This window comes from Rattus rattus, chromosome 1, assembly GCF_011064425.1.
Source record: "Rattus rattus isolate New Zealand chromosome 1, Rrattus_CSIRO_v1, whole genome shotgun sequence".
Classification (NCBI taxonomy): domain Eukaryota; kingdom Metazoa; phylum Chordata; class Mammalia; order Rodentia; family Muridae; genus Rattus; species Rattus rattus.
Genome location: NC_046154.1, coordinates 101266918 through 101286770, shown reverse-complemented (window position 1 = coordinate 101286770; position 19853 = coordinate 101266918). Strand labels below are relative to the sequence as shown.

Sequence of the window (19853 nt, the reverse complement as noted above, 5' to 3'; positions counted from 1 at the left end):
TATTTAATAACTGTTATTTTTAAAAATCAGCTTCTAGTTCTTAATTATGCATGACTTTGTCCATAGTTTCTGTAGTTTTATTCAGAATAATAAATATTAATGAGGTGATAAGGGGCATGTTTAGAATGTTTCAGCAGATTGTGAGTGGAAAACTAGGACAGAGCTTTCTAGAAGCTGGCCTTCGTTCTGCCACTTTATTGCTTTTAGTCAGTGTTTTGAATATGATTACAGTTTTTGTTTTCATGACCAAATCTGAGAGGCTCAAAATGAAAACTCACAGTTACACAGCACACTTCGAATACAAGGTCAAAAAACAGTGAAAAAAAATCAGCTGTAACAAATTTGTGATCCTGTAATAGGTTTGAAAAATAATAAAAGATACCACTTAAATACTGGGCTGCAGATAGCAAACTGAAAATAGGTTTTAGTAAAAGGCCAAAGGGGCATATCTTCAGTGTGGTCTGTGACAGACGGGCTGTTGGAAGCTTAAGTGTTACGTAGCTTTCATGCATGTCGGAACTCGGGCTGTAGCCCTGCTTCTGCCATTGTCTTCTCCGGATGGTGACGGCATTGAGGACAGTGACGGCACTAAAGACAGTGATGCTGAGCCTGTGTCCATTTGGTGGCCACCAGCTTGGACACTTCAGTGGTCATCATCACATGTTTACTGGAAGAATTAAAAACAAAGTGGCCTTGAGTAGTTCTTCTGCCCCTGAAAGTGCTTAGCACTCTACAGGACTTGATGCCAGTTCACAAAAAGTTCTTTACAAGCTCACGGGCACTCCAAGTAAAATGTTTTAAAACATGAGTATCAAGACTGTTTTAGCTGGGCATGGTGGTACACATCTTAACCTCAGCACTCAGAAGACAGAGGCAGAGGGATCTCTGTAAGTTCCAGGACAGCCAGGGCTCTATAGTGAAACCCTGTCTCAAACAAAAACAAAAGACTCTTAAAGAAAATGTAGGTCGGAGAGCAGCCTATATATTTGAAGGGTTGACAGTGTCTGCATACCAGGGGCTGAGCTAGAATTGGAGAAAGTTATTGGAGAGCAGATAGCAGTTGACAGCTACTCAAAGTAAGGTTCTTGGTGCTGTAACTTTTAACCTAGAGTTGATTATAATTTATGAAGTCAGTGACTTTTTAGAATATCACTCTAACAAGCTATTCCAGATTAGAGATGAGAGGAACTAGAGGTAATGTGCCTGGCATAGAAACATGGAGTTCCGAAAATTCTGATGAGAAAATTCTGAGGTTTTAAAAGATGAACACCTGAAAAGAGAGGATGTGACGTGGATACGCTAATCGGAATGAAGGTGGTAATTCCGTGATGCAGTAGGAGACTGACTCACTGAGGCACAGGATACCAAGGAAGGGATTCAAGCCGTTGTGCAGGTCCTGAGGATCCATATTTGAGAGTTGCTTAGAAGCAGGTCTCCAAACCCTGTCAGTGCTACAGAAGCCACCGCTACTCAGTCTGTGCTGAGCCTCGGGCTTCTCTGCTGTAGCCAGAGAGGCTGCCCAGTCGCCCTGAAGCACGTTGAATAGCTAAGAACCAGAAGCTAGGGAAACTTCTTGCTCCTCTGCCAGAATGATGAGGCAGGACACCCACTGTTCTGTGGCACACTCGGGCATGACAGGTATCTAAAACACTGACCTGAGCATATAAGGTGGAGATGAACATCGCAGTATCTCACAGAGAGTTTCCTGATGAAGACAGCTTGCCAGGAATCTTGCGCAAAAAGAAGGGAAACTGGCATGATAAAAGCTTCCAGGAAGCATGCAATACAAAGTGTTTGGGAGGCTGGAGAGATGCTTCAGTGGTTAAGGGCATTGACAGCTCTTCCAGAGGACCAGATTCAAATCCCAGCACTTACATGGCAGTTCATAACTGTCTGTAAGTCAAGTTCCAGTGGATTGGATTCCCTCACACAGATATACATGTATGCCAAACACCAAATGTACAAAAACAAAACAAAACAAAACGGTGTTTGCAATGGGAATCCTCAGAATGAACTAAAGAGAAAGTGCTGATGTTGCCCAAAAGACTTCCTCTAAAAAATGCATCAAGGTAAAAGGAATGGGTAATGGGTTGATAAACAGGTAAACCAGATTAGCTCATTTTTTCCCTTCGACAGATAGTCTGCTTAGCCAAAAGTAAAATGACATAAAATTTAAAACACACACATACCACAAACAAAAAACCTTGGCCACCTTAAATGATTAAAGCTGTTCAGCCCATACTCTGTGTCACACAGCAGCGCTCTCTGTTAAAACTCTTGGGACAGGCTGGAATCCATGGAGGATATACGGTTAATTGGGTGCAGTATTCCAGTTTCAAGGTGATTGCACTTACGGCATTTAGCTATTCTGCAGAGTGAAACCTTGGGAACAAAGTGAAATGCCCGTGGTCTGTGTTGGGGAAGACTCGGGAAGCTTTGAAGGCAGGTGAGAGCCTGAGGAAGAGCTCTCCCAGGACTGGAGCTGCCCACTGCTGCCAGTAACTGAGCTATACATTCATGAAGCAGCCTGGGTAGGGTCAGCTTAGCAACTCTTTTGGCTGTGTTTGAAATTTCGTATGTATTTCCAAGGAATAAAACTATATTTCTAAAGTATTTCTGTGTTGGAGACTTTTTACTCATTGCATGAATACTCTTTTACTGTCTTATGAATGTTTTACCTGGAGTCTAAGTGATTGGAGCCACTAGATTTTCCAGGTGTAATGTTATTTTTCAGATCCTGTCATTGTGCTTCATTCATCTCAGAATGGGGACTTTTGAGTTCATGTGCAGGTAACTCAAACCCAACTTCAGTTGGTGTGTCCACGTGTTCTCTAGAACACAGGGCGTGCGTGACAGGAGTGTCCTTGGGCAGTGGGCAGTTGGGCGTTGTGATAGTGCTGCTTCAAGTTGCTACTCAAGCCCACCCCCACTGCCCCTGTCTAGCAAATCCCATCATTCAATGTGTAGGACAAGTGTCACCTTGCCCTGCTTAGTCTGTTTACACATGTTAAAGAGTCATCTGGGAAGAGGAACTTCTAACTGAGACAGCACCTCTATCAGATTGGCCTGTAGACAAACCTTGGAGCTTTGTTGATGAAGGATTCCTGTGGTATGGCCCAGCCCACTATGGGTGGTACCACCCTTGGGCCTGTACTCCTGTGTTGTATGAGAAAGCAAGGTTTACATCGATTCAGTTCCTGCCTTCCCATTTGTTTCAGGTTCCTTTCCTAATGGACTGTAAACTTTAAGCAAAAATACATTAACCCTTCCCTTCCCAAGTTGGTTTTACTTGTGTTTTGTCACAGCGATAGGAAGCAAGCTAAAACACATCCCCTGTATTCGCACAGTCTTGTGTAGTCTAGGTGATTCACGGCTATTTAGGTCATTCACTCTGAAATAGGGGAGTCCATATATATTTCCCCTATTTCCATGTGCATGCAGGTTATACAGGAAGTAGGAGTACCATCTTTCTATTCCAGCCACATGGTACACTAGAAGAACTCAGCAAGGCTGAGAAAGAAAAGCTACAGTACAGAGCAAGTAAGTGAACAGAGGAGTTAGGACAAGAAACTGTCCCTATAACTGGGGTGATTCTGATAGCAAACCTGCATATCTCAGTTATGTGATTGTCACTTACAAATATCCTACAAATGAATCTATCACCTTCAGTTATACCTGCTAAGTCAGCCTTGAGTTCCAAAGACTATGAAAAAATAAAGGTTTACAGTGCCAACCAAGCTAGAAATGTGTAACTGTCAGAATGGTTGCTTTCTTTGACAGCAGTCTTGGATACTGGGAATTTTTTTCTAACTCCACATTTTCTGTACGTTAGACCTGACTCTAGTTTAGTCAACCAAATTTTAGGCAATAATGACAGAAATGTGAGTGGCACCGTAGGTTTCTCATTCAGTAAGCATACGATTTCCAGACTAAAGATAGACATTCAACAAACTGCCCACTTTCATTATGAAGCTAAAAGTTAAATGAAGGAAGGGACAAAATAAAAAGGTGGTTATGATTGCACATACCTGCTTACAGTCTGAGCCAAGGAAAAGAGCCACCTTAGACCAGGCTCAGAAAGCCACATGCTTATTCCTACCTATATTAGGGTCGTCTTCTCCAGGAAAATTGGTATTAACAGAGGCTGTTGGATGTTTATTATAATGGTAATTATTGCCAGGTATTTCCTGACCTGTTTCTTCAGATTTCATCCATGTATAGCAAAGATCACCCACATGCCCTTATGTGGTGGGTCCTGTGAATTTTACTAATGCAGACAGATGTGAAGAAGTTGTATGTCTGTTCTTAGTGCCCTATGGTAAACTTACCTAGGTAGGAATAGACTTATTTGGAAGTGCTGCTGCTGCTGCTGCTGCTGCTGCTGCTGCTGCTGCTGCTGCTGCTGCTGCTGCTGCTGCTGTTTTGTTGTTGCTGCTGCTATAATCACTACCCAGGAAGAAGAGAGAAACGTGGCAGCCCTGGTGACACACAGGAAAGGGAGTGCATCATGAACCTGATGTTCTGTTTAAGACAAGCATGTCAGAAATTCTGTAAGACTCAAAGGAAGATAATTCCTGGCCATTTGAGACTAGACAGGATCATGAGAAACAATTTTGCAGAACAATACCTGTAAATGAAGATCTGAGATCACCCTGATCCTAAGCAGACATCGTACATTTTTGTGTTTGTGTATCATTTTCAAAGATAAATGACCATCAGGCATCTCTCACTCAGCCCCCTTTCTGAACAACTGTGCCTTTTAAGATCATGCTATGAATCACTGGTGGCTTCCAATGAAGTTCAGAAGATGAAGCAGACGAATTTCTAAATGCACAATCTCAAACCATAACAAGCATATCCACAAACAGCAAGATGGAGATAATAAAAAATTTCCTAATCTGAGGAAGCTGATCTCAAAAAAAAAATTTTTTTTTAAAGCTCTGAAATCTTCAAGAGAAGGCAGGAGTGGTGGTTCAGGTCCTAGCACATGGGAGGCAGAGACAAGTGCATAACTATGTGTTCAAAGGCAGCCTGGTCTACATGGCAAGTTCAGGCCCATCAGGGATGCATAGTGAAACCCTGTCTCAAAAATCCAAACCAATTAAAGAGAAATTGAGGATGGCACTAGAAAATGGACATGCCTCCCATGCTCATGAATGGAAGACTCAATGTTGTGAGAGTAGCTGGCTTGCAACCTATAGATGTACAGATTTACTGCAACTCTGTCAAAATAATGCCATCCTTCACAAAGGAGTGGAGCATATCTTAAAATTCATTTAATGTCAGACTAGTGGTCAAAAAAACCCCATTGTAGCTGATTTCAAGTTATACTGCAAAACCATTCTGATGAAAGCAGCATGACACTGGCTCAGAGGCATGTAGATAGGTGCAGTGGAATAGACTGAGATATTCTGCTATTCTGCCACAGTCACCGGATTGATACCAACGATGCTGAAAATGGTCATTGGAGAAAAAACAGACTAACAAATGGTGTTGAGAAAACTGGCTCTCTATAAGCAAAAGGATCCACCTAGATCCTTCTCTCTCACCCTGGACAGAAATCAACTCCAAGTGGATTAAAGAACTTATAAAACCAGAAATTTTAACTGGTAGAGGCAAAGGTAGGGAACACACTTCATGGTGCAGCCATAGGTAAGGACTTCAAACAACACCAGGTCATCAGCAAATGAGGGCAACTGCTGACAAAAGGCTGTGAGATTAAAAAGCTTTTTGTACAGCAAAGGAAATACTTAACTGAAGGCACAGCCTACAGAAAGGGGGAAAATATTTGCCGGCTGTATGTCTGACAAGATTTTCTTTTCCAGTACTAAGGATTGAACCAAGGACTTTTTGCCTGCTAGGCAGATACTCTACCACTGAGCCATCCTGACAGGATTAACATACATAATATACAAAGATCTCTAATTAGAAGGAAATAGGCTAAGGAGACTGTGGAGTTCTCAGAAGAAATACAGATGGGTAGGAAGTACAAATGGTTGATGCTTTGTTCACTATATCAAGAAAATGGAATCAGCCTAGATGTCCATCAGCACATGAATGGATAATTAAAATGAGATACACATACATATACACAATGGAATTTTATTCAGCTGTTAAGAAAAATGAAATTCAGCTGGCTGGTAGTAATCCCAGCACTTGGAAGGCGGAGGCAGGGAGATCTCTGAGCACAGGGCGAGCCTGGTCTATAGAGTGACAGCCGGGGCATTATTTTGACAGAGTTGCAGTAAATCTGTACATCTATAGGTTGCAAGACAGCTACTCTCACAACATTGAGTCTTCCATTCATGAGCATGGGAGGCATGTCCATTTTCTAGTGCCATCCTCAATTTCTCTTTTCCTGAAAGTGGGAGGAGAATTAAATTCTATACTTTGCAGGAAAATAGAGATGGGAATTTTTTATTGAGGTAACCCAGGCTTGGAAGGATAAACATGTTCTCTCACATGCACATTGTAGTTTCTCATTTTTATGTATATGTGCTTAGGAGAGGATGAGTGTGGGGTAGAGGCCAGGAAGGGGTTCATGAGAGAGGGGAGTAAAGACACCTTAAGGGAGGGAGAGGAGTGGAGGAGGTTAATACTAGGAGTGGAAGGGTTTACACTGGGATGAGAGCAGCTGTTGTTGTAAAAATGTAAAAAATAAAAAAAGTAGGGTTGTCTTTTACACCCTTAGGTCCGGCCCCTCAGTGCCCCAAGATATCTGCTAGATATCTTAGCAGAAACATCCCAACTCCACGGCAGCGGCCCAGTGTCTCCAGCCGCCGCACACTTTCCTACACTCAAACTGTCACATAAAAACACACAACACAATAATCTTTGACCCAATTGATAAGATATAATTGCTCACCTAAACATACAAAGCCCAGTACCATCCATTCCTTAAGAACATTAATAACAACCTGTAAATACACAGAGCGGAATCTTTTTTTTTTTCTTGGAGCCGTGGACGGGAACCCAGGGCTTTGCTTTTGCTAGGCAAGCGTTCTACCACTGAGCTAAATCCCCAACCCCCACAGAGCGGAATCTTAACATCACCTGCCATGGCTTCTCTCCCTCTCACTCTTGTCTCCTCCTCCTCCTTTCCGTTCCAGTCTCCTCCTCTTCCTTCAAACTTTTCTCCTGCCCATCCTTCCTTCTCCTCCAATGACAGGTCTCCTCCTATCTTGCACCTGTATTTTACAAATTCAATGGTGAGAAGGTTCTGGTGAAGTCATCTGAGTCCTGAGTAAGTGACTAGGCAGCTGTCCTTGGGGCAGTGGAATTAGCACCAAAATACAGATAACTCCAGGGCAAACCACAACAAGCTGGAAGATGGGAGTGAGTAATGTGTAGGAAGGTCAACCACAACCAAGTATGTATGAAAATGCCATAAAGAAACCTGCTACTTTGCATGCGAAGATAAAAATTTTAAGCGTGCATAACAGGTTACCACCATTTGTGTAAAGGATATCAACTTTTAAAAATCCAATGTTTTCTCATCTTTGCTCAGAGTGTCCTTCAATATTTGTGCTCTATTTTTTACAGATCCACCACACTTTTGCATTAGTGCACTTGTCCTTTAAACCTTGGGGAAATAATAGTAAATGATGTAACTGCAGTCACTAATAGTTATAGTTAATCTGAACCAACCATATTGGGCATTTAGCATTCATAGTTATTAACACGCGAAGTCACTCTGTGTCATAGATAGGGTATCAAAGGGGTAGCCTATAAGAATGTCTTGAACTGGGATGGAGAGATGGCTCAGTGGTTAAGAGCACTGACTTCTCTTTCAGAGGTCCTGAGTTCAAATCCCAGCAACCACATGGTGGCTCACAACCATCTGTAATGAGATCTGATGCCCTCTTCTGGTGTGTCTGAAGACAGCGACAGTGTACTTGTATATAATAAATAAATCTTCAAAAACATGTCTTGAACTGTTAACCCAACTCTACCTACCATGTAAATCTTTAATAAGACTCACAGAGAAAAGAAAGGCAGCTATAATATCACTTTCCATTCTTATAAAAGAGGCTGTTTGGAAAGAAGCTGTTTGTATGAACTTTGTTCAAATTCTGTTAGTGTGTCCCTTTAATAAGCCTTGCCTTGCCTAATCCTGTTGTCTGCTTTTCCAGAAAAGCCTTTGCACTCCTTCAGCTACATCCTATTTCAATATTAGTCTGTCCAATTGTAAATTTCCTAGGCCTTGTGAGGATTAATACTGCTAACTTGACAAGATCTAGAATCACCAAAGAACCAAGCCGAGCTTCTGAGTATGCCTGAGGAATTTTCTAGAAATTAGGTTAGTTTGTGCTACAGCATTCCACGGGCTGGAGTCCCCGGCTCCATGAAGAAGAGAAAGCTGAGCACCAGCGTTCGCCACTTCCCAACTCTAGATGTAAACCCAACAGCTGCCCAAGCTCCTGAGACGGAGGCAAAATGAACCCTTGTTTCCCTAAGTGCTTTGTTTGTCAGCAAGAAAAGTAACTCATGTAGACCCTACCAGTCCTACAAATCTAACTGTAAAACAGTAGGTTTAAAAAAAAAAATCCCCTGGGATTTTTTTGCTGTGACAGATCAGTCTTCCAGATCAAGACTTAATTTGCAGAAGAAAACTGTCTTCACCTCGATTCTGGAATCTTCATGACATTCAAGTTCTCAGTGTATTTTCTAGATTTCTTGTCTTTAATTTTGTATTCCTCTTAATGGCAAACATGGGCAATGCACAAAGATTTGCTATGCCCTAGCACCTCCAAAGTTAGGGCTTACATGTTATAGTTTTGCTACTCAACTGTTGAGTCTTCTCATCCTGTGTTTCATGCCAATAAAATAATAAATAATAAAATAACAGCATCTACAGATGCCTGGTCACATTCCATTTGAAGCTTACTGTCTAGTTGGAGAGGTCTTACTATCACTATGGAGAAGCTTTCAACTCTCAAGAATTACCTACAGGTGAAAGAGAAATGGGAGCCAATGAACAGCATCGGGTGGGAAACATGACCATGGCAAACTGGACTGCGGAGTCCTGGGCAGTAATAGGTAAATTCCATGGCATTTCTCAGTGAGTTAAGTAATCATCAAAAAGTAGGCATTCAGTATTAAAACAGGAGGATCTCAAAAATCAGAGGTGAGAAAAGAAGAAAGCTACGTTAAACACACCAAAAGCTGCAGCCAGTATGAAGGTATTTCTGGCAACAATGGGGAATGAACAACTCACAGCATCATCACAGCAAAGCACCATCAGTTCCTTTAAACCAGCGTTCTCAGCCTATGGGTTATGAACCCTTTGGGGGTTGGACAGCCCTTTCATGGGGGTCACTTAAGACCAATGGAAAACATATCTGCATTAAATTCATAACAGCAAAATTTACAATTAGGAAGTAGCAATAACAAATTTTGTGGTTGATAGTCACAACACAAGGAACTGTTGTTAGGAAGGTTGAGAACCACTGCTTTAAACAAAGAACTGCTATATTTTAAATAATGCAGCCACTCTTGTCTGTTTCCCCCTAACCAGCTTCATTGTTAAGTTGTACGTACATTCAGTTTCTTGTTTTCTCATTAATGCCTTGACTTTCCCCGTGTCATTTTGTTTCATGCAAGTCTTTACTCACTTGAAGCTTACGGCCTGTTCCATCAGGCATCTTCTTCCTTACTACTGCGCAAACACCAGGCTCTGCAAAGCCTCCCTATTTGCTTCCAGTTATTCCTTCATCAGGTCTCTGATACCTTTTCCATCCTCTCCCTGGTGCTTACCGTGTTTTGTCACATCTTACCTGGTTTAGTAACTGCAAGGCTTACTATGATAGGATCTACAGGTCTATTTCTGTATATGACACTAGAATTTAATACACAACAGGAATTCTGTTTAATGTTTGTCAAATGGGTGAATTTTATTGCATATTTCCTAATAACAAACCAATTCAGAAAGGAATGAATTTTGCAGAAATCCTTGCCGTTTAGCCTTTCCTTGTCCTTACTTTGCCATACTTAAAGTTCAATAATGTGGAAAACTCCTTTTAGGAGTTTAGTTGGTGAAATGCAGTAACACAGTAATTAACAATAGCAGGAACATCTCAAATAGTCGCTAAGCATATGCAAAAGGCAAACTGTCGAGTGTCTTGCTCAAACGGGAGTGTTCACAGGGGCCCTCCGAAGTTCACTTGCTGTTGAAGGGATCCTCCGATTTGGCTTCAAAGGCACTGACACTGTTTGGAAAGTTAAGAAATTGCATCTAATTTCTTCTTTTAGATGAATTTATATTCTTTTTTTTTTTTTTTTTTTTTGATTTTTTTTTGGAGCTGGGGACGAACAGGGCCCTGCGCTTCTAGGCAAGCGCTCTACCACTGAGCTAAATCCCAACCCCATGAATTTATATTCTTACATTTCTTTCCATTTTGCCTGATTTAGACCAATGAAGTTGGGCTGAGAGCCTGCAAGCTTCATCAGGCAACTTGACATGGCCTAACAAAGTCTTAAAATAATGGAGGATCCCCACCACATCCCAAATCGTTCTCTTAGATCTTATACAAAATAGCTTTGTGATCTTGGTCAAATCATTTGCCTTTGACACTTTTTATGTTTTTATTCCAATATATTTGTTGGGTTAATATTGCACAGATGTATTTTTGTCACAAGTTAGTTTCTTTGAAGATAGCAATGTAGATATGTAACTCTTTTATTATTATTTATAACACACAAGTTCTTCTGTGAAATGGTGCCAAACTGATGAGTACAAACAGAACCACTTGTTAGGAACCCGTGTTAATAGCAGTTATAAAACAGAGCTGGATGTATGTAATCCCAGCAGGAGGATTGCAAGTTCAAAACGAGCCTGGGCTTCCAGTAAAACCCAATTGCAGAAAACAGAAGCAACAAAACCACACACACACACAAACAGAATCTGAATGTGTGTTAAAACTCGGGGCCAGAGGAGAAGCACTGGTCAAGCCTCTGGAGACTTTGGGGATGTCATCAGACCTCTGTAAGCACCTGAGAGCAACATCTGAATTCCTCTCTGTGATGATAAAGTATTGCTTGCCCAAGGGGCACCTTGCTCCAGGCTTGCACTCCTCTATCCAGAGTCCATGCTACCAGTGAAGGGCTTCTAAGGCATTCCTGAGAAATGCCTTTGCTTTCTAACAACTTAAAAGGTTTGGCTTCTGGCCTTTTACTGGAAGGAAATACTATGTGCTAGATATTTGTGGTTGGGTTTCCAAACTTCTTGTCAACAGTAGGTGTTACCAGTTTCCAGTCCTCACTCTGCAGAAAACATGAGCACGGAAGGCAGGCAGGCAGGCAGGCCGGCCATCTGTAGCCAGGTAGGAGTTTCAGGAAACCCCGTCCACGCTGCAAAAGTCTGGCCATTCTTCAGCATGTTCGCCCTCTAGGCATGCTAGGTCCCTAGCTTCTGTGTGAGGTAGGAGAGTTAACGCCAATGGAAGACACAAAATTGAGATGGGAAAAGAGCAGAGTCACAAGGTTTGGGAAAACAGTCTGGCCAACACAATGGACGTGGCTTTTCTTATTTAACATGCAATTGTTTTGGTGGCAATCCAAAAGCAGATGTTCAGAAATAGCTTATTACCCACCCCCTACCGTTTGTGCACGGCTTCCCAGGGGGCATCATTTAAAGCGTAATGATTAATTGATTTTAAAAGCTCTGAGAGATTTGTTTTTAAAAGTCGTGTTTACTTTTAATTATATAAAACATTTTGAACAGTGATCATAGCCTATATGAACCAATGTGTAGAGGGTGGGGTGGGATAGTGGTGCTCATTTTATACTTGAGCTTTGTGTTGTATGCATGGTCACAATTAAGAGCAGGCTGTGGACACCTGGTGAGGCACCAGAAGGCAAAGAAGAAAATCAGGGCCTGGGTTGTTCACAGCGCCTTGCAGTCTCTGAGCTCTGAGGCAGCAGAGCATGGCAGAGTGGGGCTCAGCAGCCGCCCCCTCCAGGCCTTCTGCCTTTGGAACCGGAGACTGAGTTCCTCGGAGGCCCCGTTACTCTGTCCACACAGGCCTGGTGAGTGCCTGGCACGCTGCGGGGGAGACACAGTTCTTCCTCAGGGAAGGGTGTTTTCTGAAAACTGAGGGTGGTAATCTATTTGTAGACCGAGACAGGCAGAGCGGGTTGGAATTAGCATGCTGAAAAACCAAAACATCAGAATGTATTGCACATAATGGTAAACATTTTCAATGTACATATATTCAATTCTAATACATTTTTTTTTTACTGTGGGTTACACCAAGTTTTCAGAGAAATTATCAGATTATAACATCAAAAATGTCTTTAGGAGAACTGCCATTACTGAAATGAAGTCTACAAATTTTAAGATATTAAAATGATTCTTTGTAACTAGCTGAAATAAAAATAAGACATAAATCACAGAGATGATAAATTTAACTAGACAGTATGGGTCATATTAAATTCACTTTTAAGATCACTTCTGTGTCATATTGACTAATTTATACTTTTTAGTACTTTATATCATTTATAGTTGATTAAACACTTCTAAGAAATTTCCACAAAAGTTGGCTATTGGATTCTATTGTGGAGAAATGTGAAACAATTTCTAAATAACTTTAAAGTATAACGAAATTTTAGAGGACTGTAGTTCCTCAAGCATTAGGATGGCTAGAGTCAGAAGTTGAACACTGATGGGTTGTGAACACATCAACAGTCCACACTAGCTCAGCAAAGATGCTAAGTGCAGAGGGTGTGAGTTCACACACAAGCTTCACCTGCCCCCTTGACTTCCATGTGCTGTGGACACACTGACTGATGGCACTTTGGGGATCAATGAAACTGAGTATTAAGCTGGGGAAGATGAAGTAGAACATGGGAGATTAAAGAACTGAACAACACTGTTTATTCTTACAATTCCAGCTAAGCAGGCTGAATTGACTGTATCAGAATTACCCGAGGGCCAAAGTTCAAGACCTTGGGTGTGGTGACACACCTTTAATTCCAGCACTCAGGAGGCAGAGGCAGGCGGATCTCTGAGTTCAAGGCTAGCATGGTCTACAGAGCAAGTTCCAGGACAGCCAGGCCAGGGTTATACAGAGAAACGTTCTTGAAAAAAACGAAACGAAACAAAAATAATCTTGTTTAAAGTAGAATCTGTATGAGTTCTGTCTGTCCCCTGCTTGGGTTTGACATGCTCGGGTTTAAAAGAGCAGCAAGAACTAGAGAACAAAGAATGACGTTAAAAGTGATTACTTTAAATACTTAATGCCCAGTGTGTTTGGCAATATTTCAGGATCCGACAATTATTCAAAGTTTTTGTTTGTTTGTTTATTATTAAAGTCTTAAGTCAGCAGAGAAGAAGTACTTGATACTTCCCAATCTTTTACTGAGATGTAGTGCTTTGTTTCATAGGGATGCACTGGTAAGACTCACAAGCATTAAAGGGAAGGCTGTTGTGACACAGAGGGAAAGATAGCAACCGACAGAGGTCAAACATCAACTCATCTCTTAAAAGAAGCTAAGCAGTAAACCCTTCGGCCCTTGAACCTGTGCTCTGGCTGGTGGTACACTTTCCTCAAGAAGAGATAACTGAAGGGACCAGTGGCTTTTTCCTATTCCTTTTCTCTATATCTCAAACCTTTCTGTTTTGAGACAAACATGGAATTGGACTAGACCATGGCTGCTGTCCATGTCAACTATTGGGTTAGCACCACGGATCTTTCCTTGAGTCTGAATCGTGGACTTGGTCGTCTAGAATGTGAGAGAAGTTGAGTGTGAACATTGGGCAAACAGCGGCAGGAGGGGAGATGACCTGGGAAAGGCAGCAGTGAGAGATGTGAGGTAGAACGCTCCTTCTTGGACCTCCAAGAAGACTCAGGGAACTCGATTCCTTGAAGCAAGTATGCCAACCCCTTCTAAACCCACTTCTAAAGTGCCCTGGGGTGTGATCTTGTACTCCCCTTAGCCCAAATAATTTTGGAAATATTTAAATCTTTTTCAACCAAAGAGATTACAGGTAGGGTGGCTAGAGATGGAGAACTATATTAAGAAGGCAGATTATGAGAAAATCCTATGACAGACGTAGAATTCACCCTAGAAGCGGATAGTTCTCAGACTTGGCAGCAGGAAATGGGCTTGACGGGTGGTCAGCAGGCCTAGGATGTGGGGAGGTTCTGTACTCCTCACCTGGAGACAGGAAAGACCAGGAAAACACCCGTGCCACAGTGAAGACACTATAACGAGGAAATGGGCTTCTCTTTCTATTTTAGAGTATTAATTTCCTTCCCCAGAAAATTTAGATGGATCCAAGTACAACAGTCTTCAAGTCTACAAGAAGTTCACCTGTGCCCCCTGCTGAGCACATCCCTACCTGACAGAAAGACTCCTGACTCACACTCTGTTCCTCCCTATAGGAAGAAACAATCTACAAACACACTGACCCTCAGGCATCCAATATATTCCTACACATCTTAGATCCTTAGAGTTACAGATCCAGTTTTCACATTGCTAGGCTGAACCTTTGCTCTTTGGCAGTCTTTAAACTTGACCTGACGGACCCTCTGCCCAGGCTCCTCCACCTCTAAAATCTCCATTAACACCCAGCAAACAAACACGTCCACATCCACTTATGGTGGCTCAAGGCTGCATGGACGGGGAGCCACTTCTTAACACTGTTCCAACACCAGCAAGCTGCTCCTTAGGTCGGGTGCACAGCTCCAGCTGGAAGCTGGGCTTTAACTGCATTTTTTGTCACTTTGGCTAGGGAGATCTGGACAGCTGGAAGTGAGCTTCTCCATCATTTTCTGTTTCCTTCTTTGTATCAATTTTCCACCTGTGAAGCCTAACACCCCACCACCAAGTGCAGCTGCAATTCCTGCCACTTTGAAGCCTGCGAGGAGGCCGATGGGACCCCCCACCACTCCTCCGATGACTGCACCTGCCACAGGCAGGGCTGCCAGCTTGTATTTTGCAACCTTGAAAAAAAAAAAAAAAAAAAAAAATTCAATTTAGAAATTGAGTTGAGAAAATCTGCCTGTGGTGATGTGCGCTTTCCTCTCATTACTCCTGGCAATGCCTCTTTAACTCTAGGTTCATAATTAACCTCAGAGATTATTCTTGGAGGGGTGTGTGTGTGTGTGTGAACCTGTTCCACAGGTACTGCCATTACCCCAGACCACAGAACTAAAGGAGGCGAGGTGTGCTCCAGACTGGACTGTACAAAATGATTTTACTTGCAAAATAATCAGCCCACTATCTGGCTGGCCTACTCAGGCAGCCTCAGCAGCCGCCGGCTCCCAGCAAAGCTTTGATTCAGCACAGAGGCTATTCCACACGAGGCACCTGGGCTGAAAGTCACATCATACGGATAATAGATGCTCCCACTCCTCCAGTGCTGCGGCAAGCTCGTACTTTAGTTCTGCCTGGATTAATGGACTGCTCTCTCTTCTCCCTAGGCCTCTGCAGATATGCCTTCATCACAACTAAATGCCCTAGAGTGAGGCCACAGTCATTCTTTTCAGAAAAAAAAATTCTCTCATGATAGAATGAATCTGGGAGTAAAATATTACAGCCATTGATTTCTTACACTACCTATGTGTCATTTCTTCCTTATTTCCTTAATTGCTGGTTCCCTCGACACTGAAGAGAGCAGATCAATTGGGTTAATACTAGAGATTCCTGGGAGCCGGAGCACCATTGATTTGTCAGCAGGAGTGGAGTCTTACCTTCTGCAAGTTTCTGGTTCCCTCTTCAACATTCACAGCAGCACTGTTGACATGGTCTGCAATGCTGTCAATCTTCTCCTGCTGAGACTGGATGCAAAGGAATTATGAGTGAGGGGTCCTGCTGGGGAGCAGTGGGAAGCCAACACACACTATTTTAATTCCTGTAATCAGGCCCCCGGGTACTGCAGCCTTGCAGTCTTAATAGTGGTTCATTAATAGCATCTGATAAACCATGTCGAAAGTACAAATTCACTTTCAGGAAAGAAGAGGGGGACTTAATGATTAGGTAATAAAAGGGTGGCACCTTCATAGCAAAAAGCACCTCACACTGGAATTCATTCAAACACACAAACATGTTATTCTCCAAATGAACCTACTTTGTAGGAGGAGAAAATCCAAATAAGCATTTAAACGTTTACATGCCAAGTCGGGTTTGATAGCAAAAAAAAAAAAAAAAAAGGAAAACAAGTTCAAACATAACAACAACAAAAGGTCCATAACTTGTGTTCTTCGGAGAGTCACCTTAGGAGGAACATGCCCTTGATCCTACAAACTGTTGTTGTTGTTGTTGTTGTTGTAAGAATGAGACTACAATTCACTGTAATCCAGCAGGAAATCTTTGCACTTTTGATATGCAATAAGGAGCAAAGAAGGATTCTGGGTCTTGAATTTTACTAAATTAAATATAGAACAAGTTAAAATATTTCCAGTCAGCAGCATTAATACAGCAGTCCACCTAAAGCAGCAGCACCTGTTCTGAGACAGCAGCAACCATGACTCCTGAAGTTGCTGATGCACTGGATGGCTATGGCCTGCCATTCTCTCTAACTCTAACGTGAAAAACCACCTCAGTGGCACTCAGGTGCCACTCAGGCTACTGAGCTCTGCCTAGACACCTCGGTCACAAGCAGTCTGTTCTAGAAACAGGATCTCGTCAAGATCAACTTATTTATATACATACCTGCGCACACACACACACGCACATAAATCACTATAACTATATAGTTAAATATATACATATATCTACACACACGCCAAGACGCACGCACAGACGACGCACAGACGCACGCACGCCGCACACACACACACACACACACACACACACACACACACACACACACACACACACACACACGTCACTGTAACTATATATAGAGTTAGTTAAATAAACACACACATATGTGGAATAGGATAGGTCCTGACCAGTGTAGAAACCTCATGTGATTACTCTGACCATCGGGGCATAGGCATTTCTTTCACTCCCGAATTTGCAGAAAAACATGGGACAATGCCTCCTTCGTTCCACATAACGCCACCTTATACAGTGTGTGTGATTCATCTGTCTTTATGCTAGACTGCTTATCGAGCACGTATGCCTGACACTTTCTATTCCAAGCAGCATTCCATGTGAGGACATGGGTGCAACAAGGTCTACCAAACCGCACCTCCCTCCTATTAGCATTACGGATTCTCTTTCCCTGCCCAACAAGCACCTTCTCTCTGCCAGGCCTTTTGTGCTGGCCATTCATTCCAGGATTCTCCAAAACCATCTTGAGCTCCTTAAGTCCTAAATAGTCTGTTTTCAGTGTTATTTCGAACTTGTCACACAAATGTATGCAAGGGTCTCAAGCTAGATCACTAGTGTGTGTGTGTGTGTGTGTGTGTGTGTGTGTGTGTGTGTGTGTGTGTGTGTGTGTGAGCAATCCAGGAGAGGCTATCAGATCTCCTGGAGCTGGAGTTCCATCAGCTGTGGGTGCTGGGAACCAAATTCAGGCCTCCTACAAGAGCAGTGCGCGCTCTTAACTGCTGAGCCGTCTCTGCAGCCTCCCATTTTACACACCTTGAAGGTCACTGTTACTCATGATAAGACTGGCACAAAACCTAGGCTTGGATATTCTGTGTTTAAATCCCAGCACTGCCCTGGTATATCCTTGAGCCAAGTACTTACATCTACTACACGAGGACAAAGGTGCTTCTACTTCATACAGTTAAAAGGAGGATGCAATGAGGTGTCTGCAAAGCACAGTGGGAAAGCAGAAGTACCTACCCATCCTGGTGACAAGGTTTAGTGAGCTTTGGTTCCTGTGATCGTGTCCTCAGATAATAGATGTGTGGATCTTAATTTTTATGATAGCAAAGCTTCTTTAAGTCAGCTTTCTTCTTAGCCAAACAAGCAAAAGTGCCAGCATTAATAATACCCAACTGGGCTGGGCTCCTGATACCTTAGCAGTGCTTCTGTCTGGGATCCACCCAAGGTTTATGTTCTTGCCTGAAACAATCTATGCTAGCAGATAAGTCACTGGCAGTAAAACCCTACCATCAACTTTTACATCTTTGTAGGCTAAGAAGAGCGTAACTAGCTCCCCCTCAGGCTGAGAAAGGAGTCTGCTAGGACTATTGCTATTTCTACTCTCCAAGTGACCAGAAGACAGCAGGAAGATATATTTTCTGTGCCCCTTCCTAAAACTTTGGATACTGCAACACTGTGACTGTCTCAGTCACTGTTCTGTTGCTGTGAAGAGACACCATGACCAAGGCAACTCTTTTTTCTTTTTTTCAAAGAATGTAATTAGGTATTTAGTATAAAAGGCCTGTGTACAGTGTAACGAATACAATTTTTACAGCTGTTTTGCAATCGTGGCATCTGTTCATTTTTGTTTCATGCTCTGAATTACTTCATCCAGTAGTTTGCTCACTTCTTTGTGTCTCGTTGCTGCTCGACTCATGCAGTCCTGAAGCTTAGCTCCAGTCAGCCCACTCCCACCTGGCTTGTGAAGACAGCACAGCTTGCCTTCCTCGTCCATTACTATGGTTAAGGTTCCTGTGGACAGGTGCTCCTCCTCTCCGGTAGGATCAACTATCAGCAAAATGTCATCAAACACAGTAAATGAAGTAGCAACTGGGTTTGCTCTAACATTCAAATAACTTTTCTTCTTTAAATTGGCTTCCGCTAAAGCAGTTTCTTCGTTTATAGTAACTTCAGGCAACTGTACAATCTTTAAAGCTGCTAACAAAGCAAACGTGCAGGCATCCAAAATGTTCCCGTCGTAGTCTAGGCAAATAAGGTCACAGCATAGAACCCAAGCAAGCTTCCCCGGAGAAATGCTTAAGTCCTCTTTCTTAATTATCTGTGAGTTCTCAATGACATCTGCAATGAACTGGCTGGTGACTTGAGCCTCTTCTCCAGGAGGTCCAGTCCGAAACCTCGATGAACACAGCGGTGGTAGGTCCACACTAGGGATGACATATCCTCTATCGGGGGCATCTACTGGTGGTGCTGCCAATTCTGCCTTAACTCCACAAATGACTGTGGTGTTCCCCAGCTTCACTAGAGCAGAGCCATCCGCTGTACTGACTGAACCTATGTTGACAGTTGTGGTTCTGAATTCACCAAGTTCTCTTCCATCAGGACGGCAGTTTTCTTTCAGAAATCTCCTGTAATACTCCAGTGGTTCCACAGTTTTGAACCCGGCCGCCATTTTTCCTGCGCGCCCCAAGGCAACTCTTGAATAGGAAAACATTTAACTAGAGCTTGCACAGTTTCAGGGGTTTAGTTTATCATCCACGGCAGGGAGCACAGTGACAGGGAGCATAGAGGCACACGTGGTGCTGGAGTATGGAGTAGTAGCTACGAGTTACATCTTGATCAGTGTGAATTGCCAAAAGACAGAGACTGGGCCTGGCATGGGCATCTGAAACCTCAAAGCCCAACCCCAGTGACACCTTCCTCCAACAAGGCCACACCTCCCAATCCTTCTAATCCTTTCAAAGAGTTCCACTCCCTGGTGACTAAGCACTCAAATATATGAGTCTATTGGGGCCATTCTCATTTAAGCCATCACAATGACTTTTAAAGTTTAATGTAGAATAGTAAATAATGAATTTCTCCCTACAAAATTCCTTTGGAATAATAAGATTAAAGATTACCAGAAAAATACCCATCCTAAGATTACTCATTATTTCAACATCATGCAACTAGCAGCCCAAGATGACTCCATCTGTCCTGGGGCAGTAGGCCACATCCGCAGGTACTACAGACATTGGAAGTTTGCTTAGGCAGAGGGCAGAAAGCCCTTCCCTGGGATCAACAGGCTTCCCTCAACTGTACAGACCTAGCACTTCCTTCTGTTAGTTCGGCTTCAATCCTCCAACTGTCTG

At 42.7% G+C, this 19853-nt stretch overlaps 2 protein-coding genes across 2 annotated transcripts in view; both read right to left on the bottom strand.

Annotated features, from left to right (window-relative positions):
* Positions 1 to 10565: 10565 nt before the first annotated feature.
* Positions 10566 to 19853, bottom strand: part of Stx17 (syntaxin 17) — a 53261-nt gene continuing 43973 nt past the window's right edge. Inside the window, exons 6-7 of the mRNA XM_032904313.1 lie at positions 15696 to 15782; positions 10566 to 14945 (exon numbers count right to left, since the gene is read on the bottom strand). Coding sequence (XP_032760204.1) covers positions 14706 to 14945; positions 15696 to 15782 — 327 coding nt within the window. The 3' untranslated portion in view covers positions 10566 to 14705. The remainder of the gene's footprint in view (positions 14946 to 15695; positions 15783 to 19853) is intronic.
* Positions 18260 to 19380, bottom strand: LOC116902023 (exosome complex component RRP43-like). The gene has a single exon (XM_032904300.1). The coding sequence runs from the start codon at positions 19214 to 19216 to the stop codon at positions 18344 to 18346; it is 873 nt and encodes a 290-aa protein (XP_032760191.1). The 5' UTR covers positions 19217 to 19380; the 3' UTR covers positions 18260 to 18343.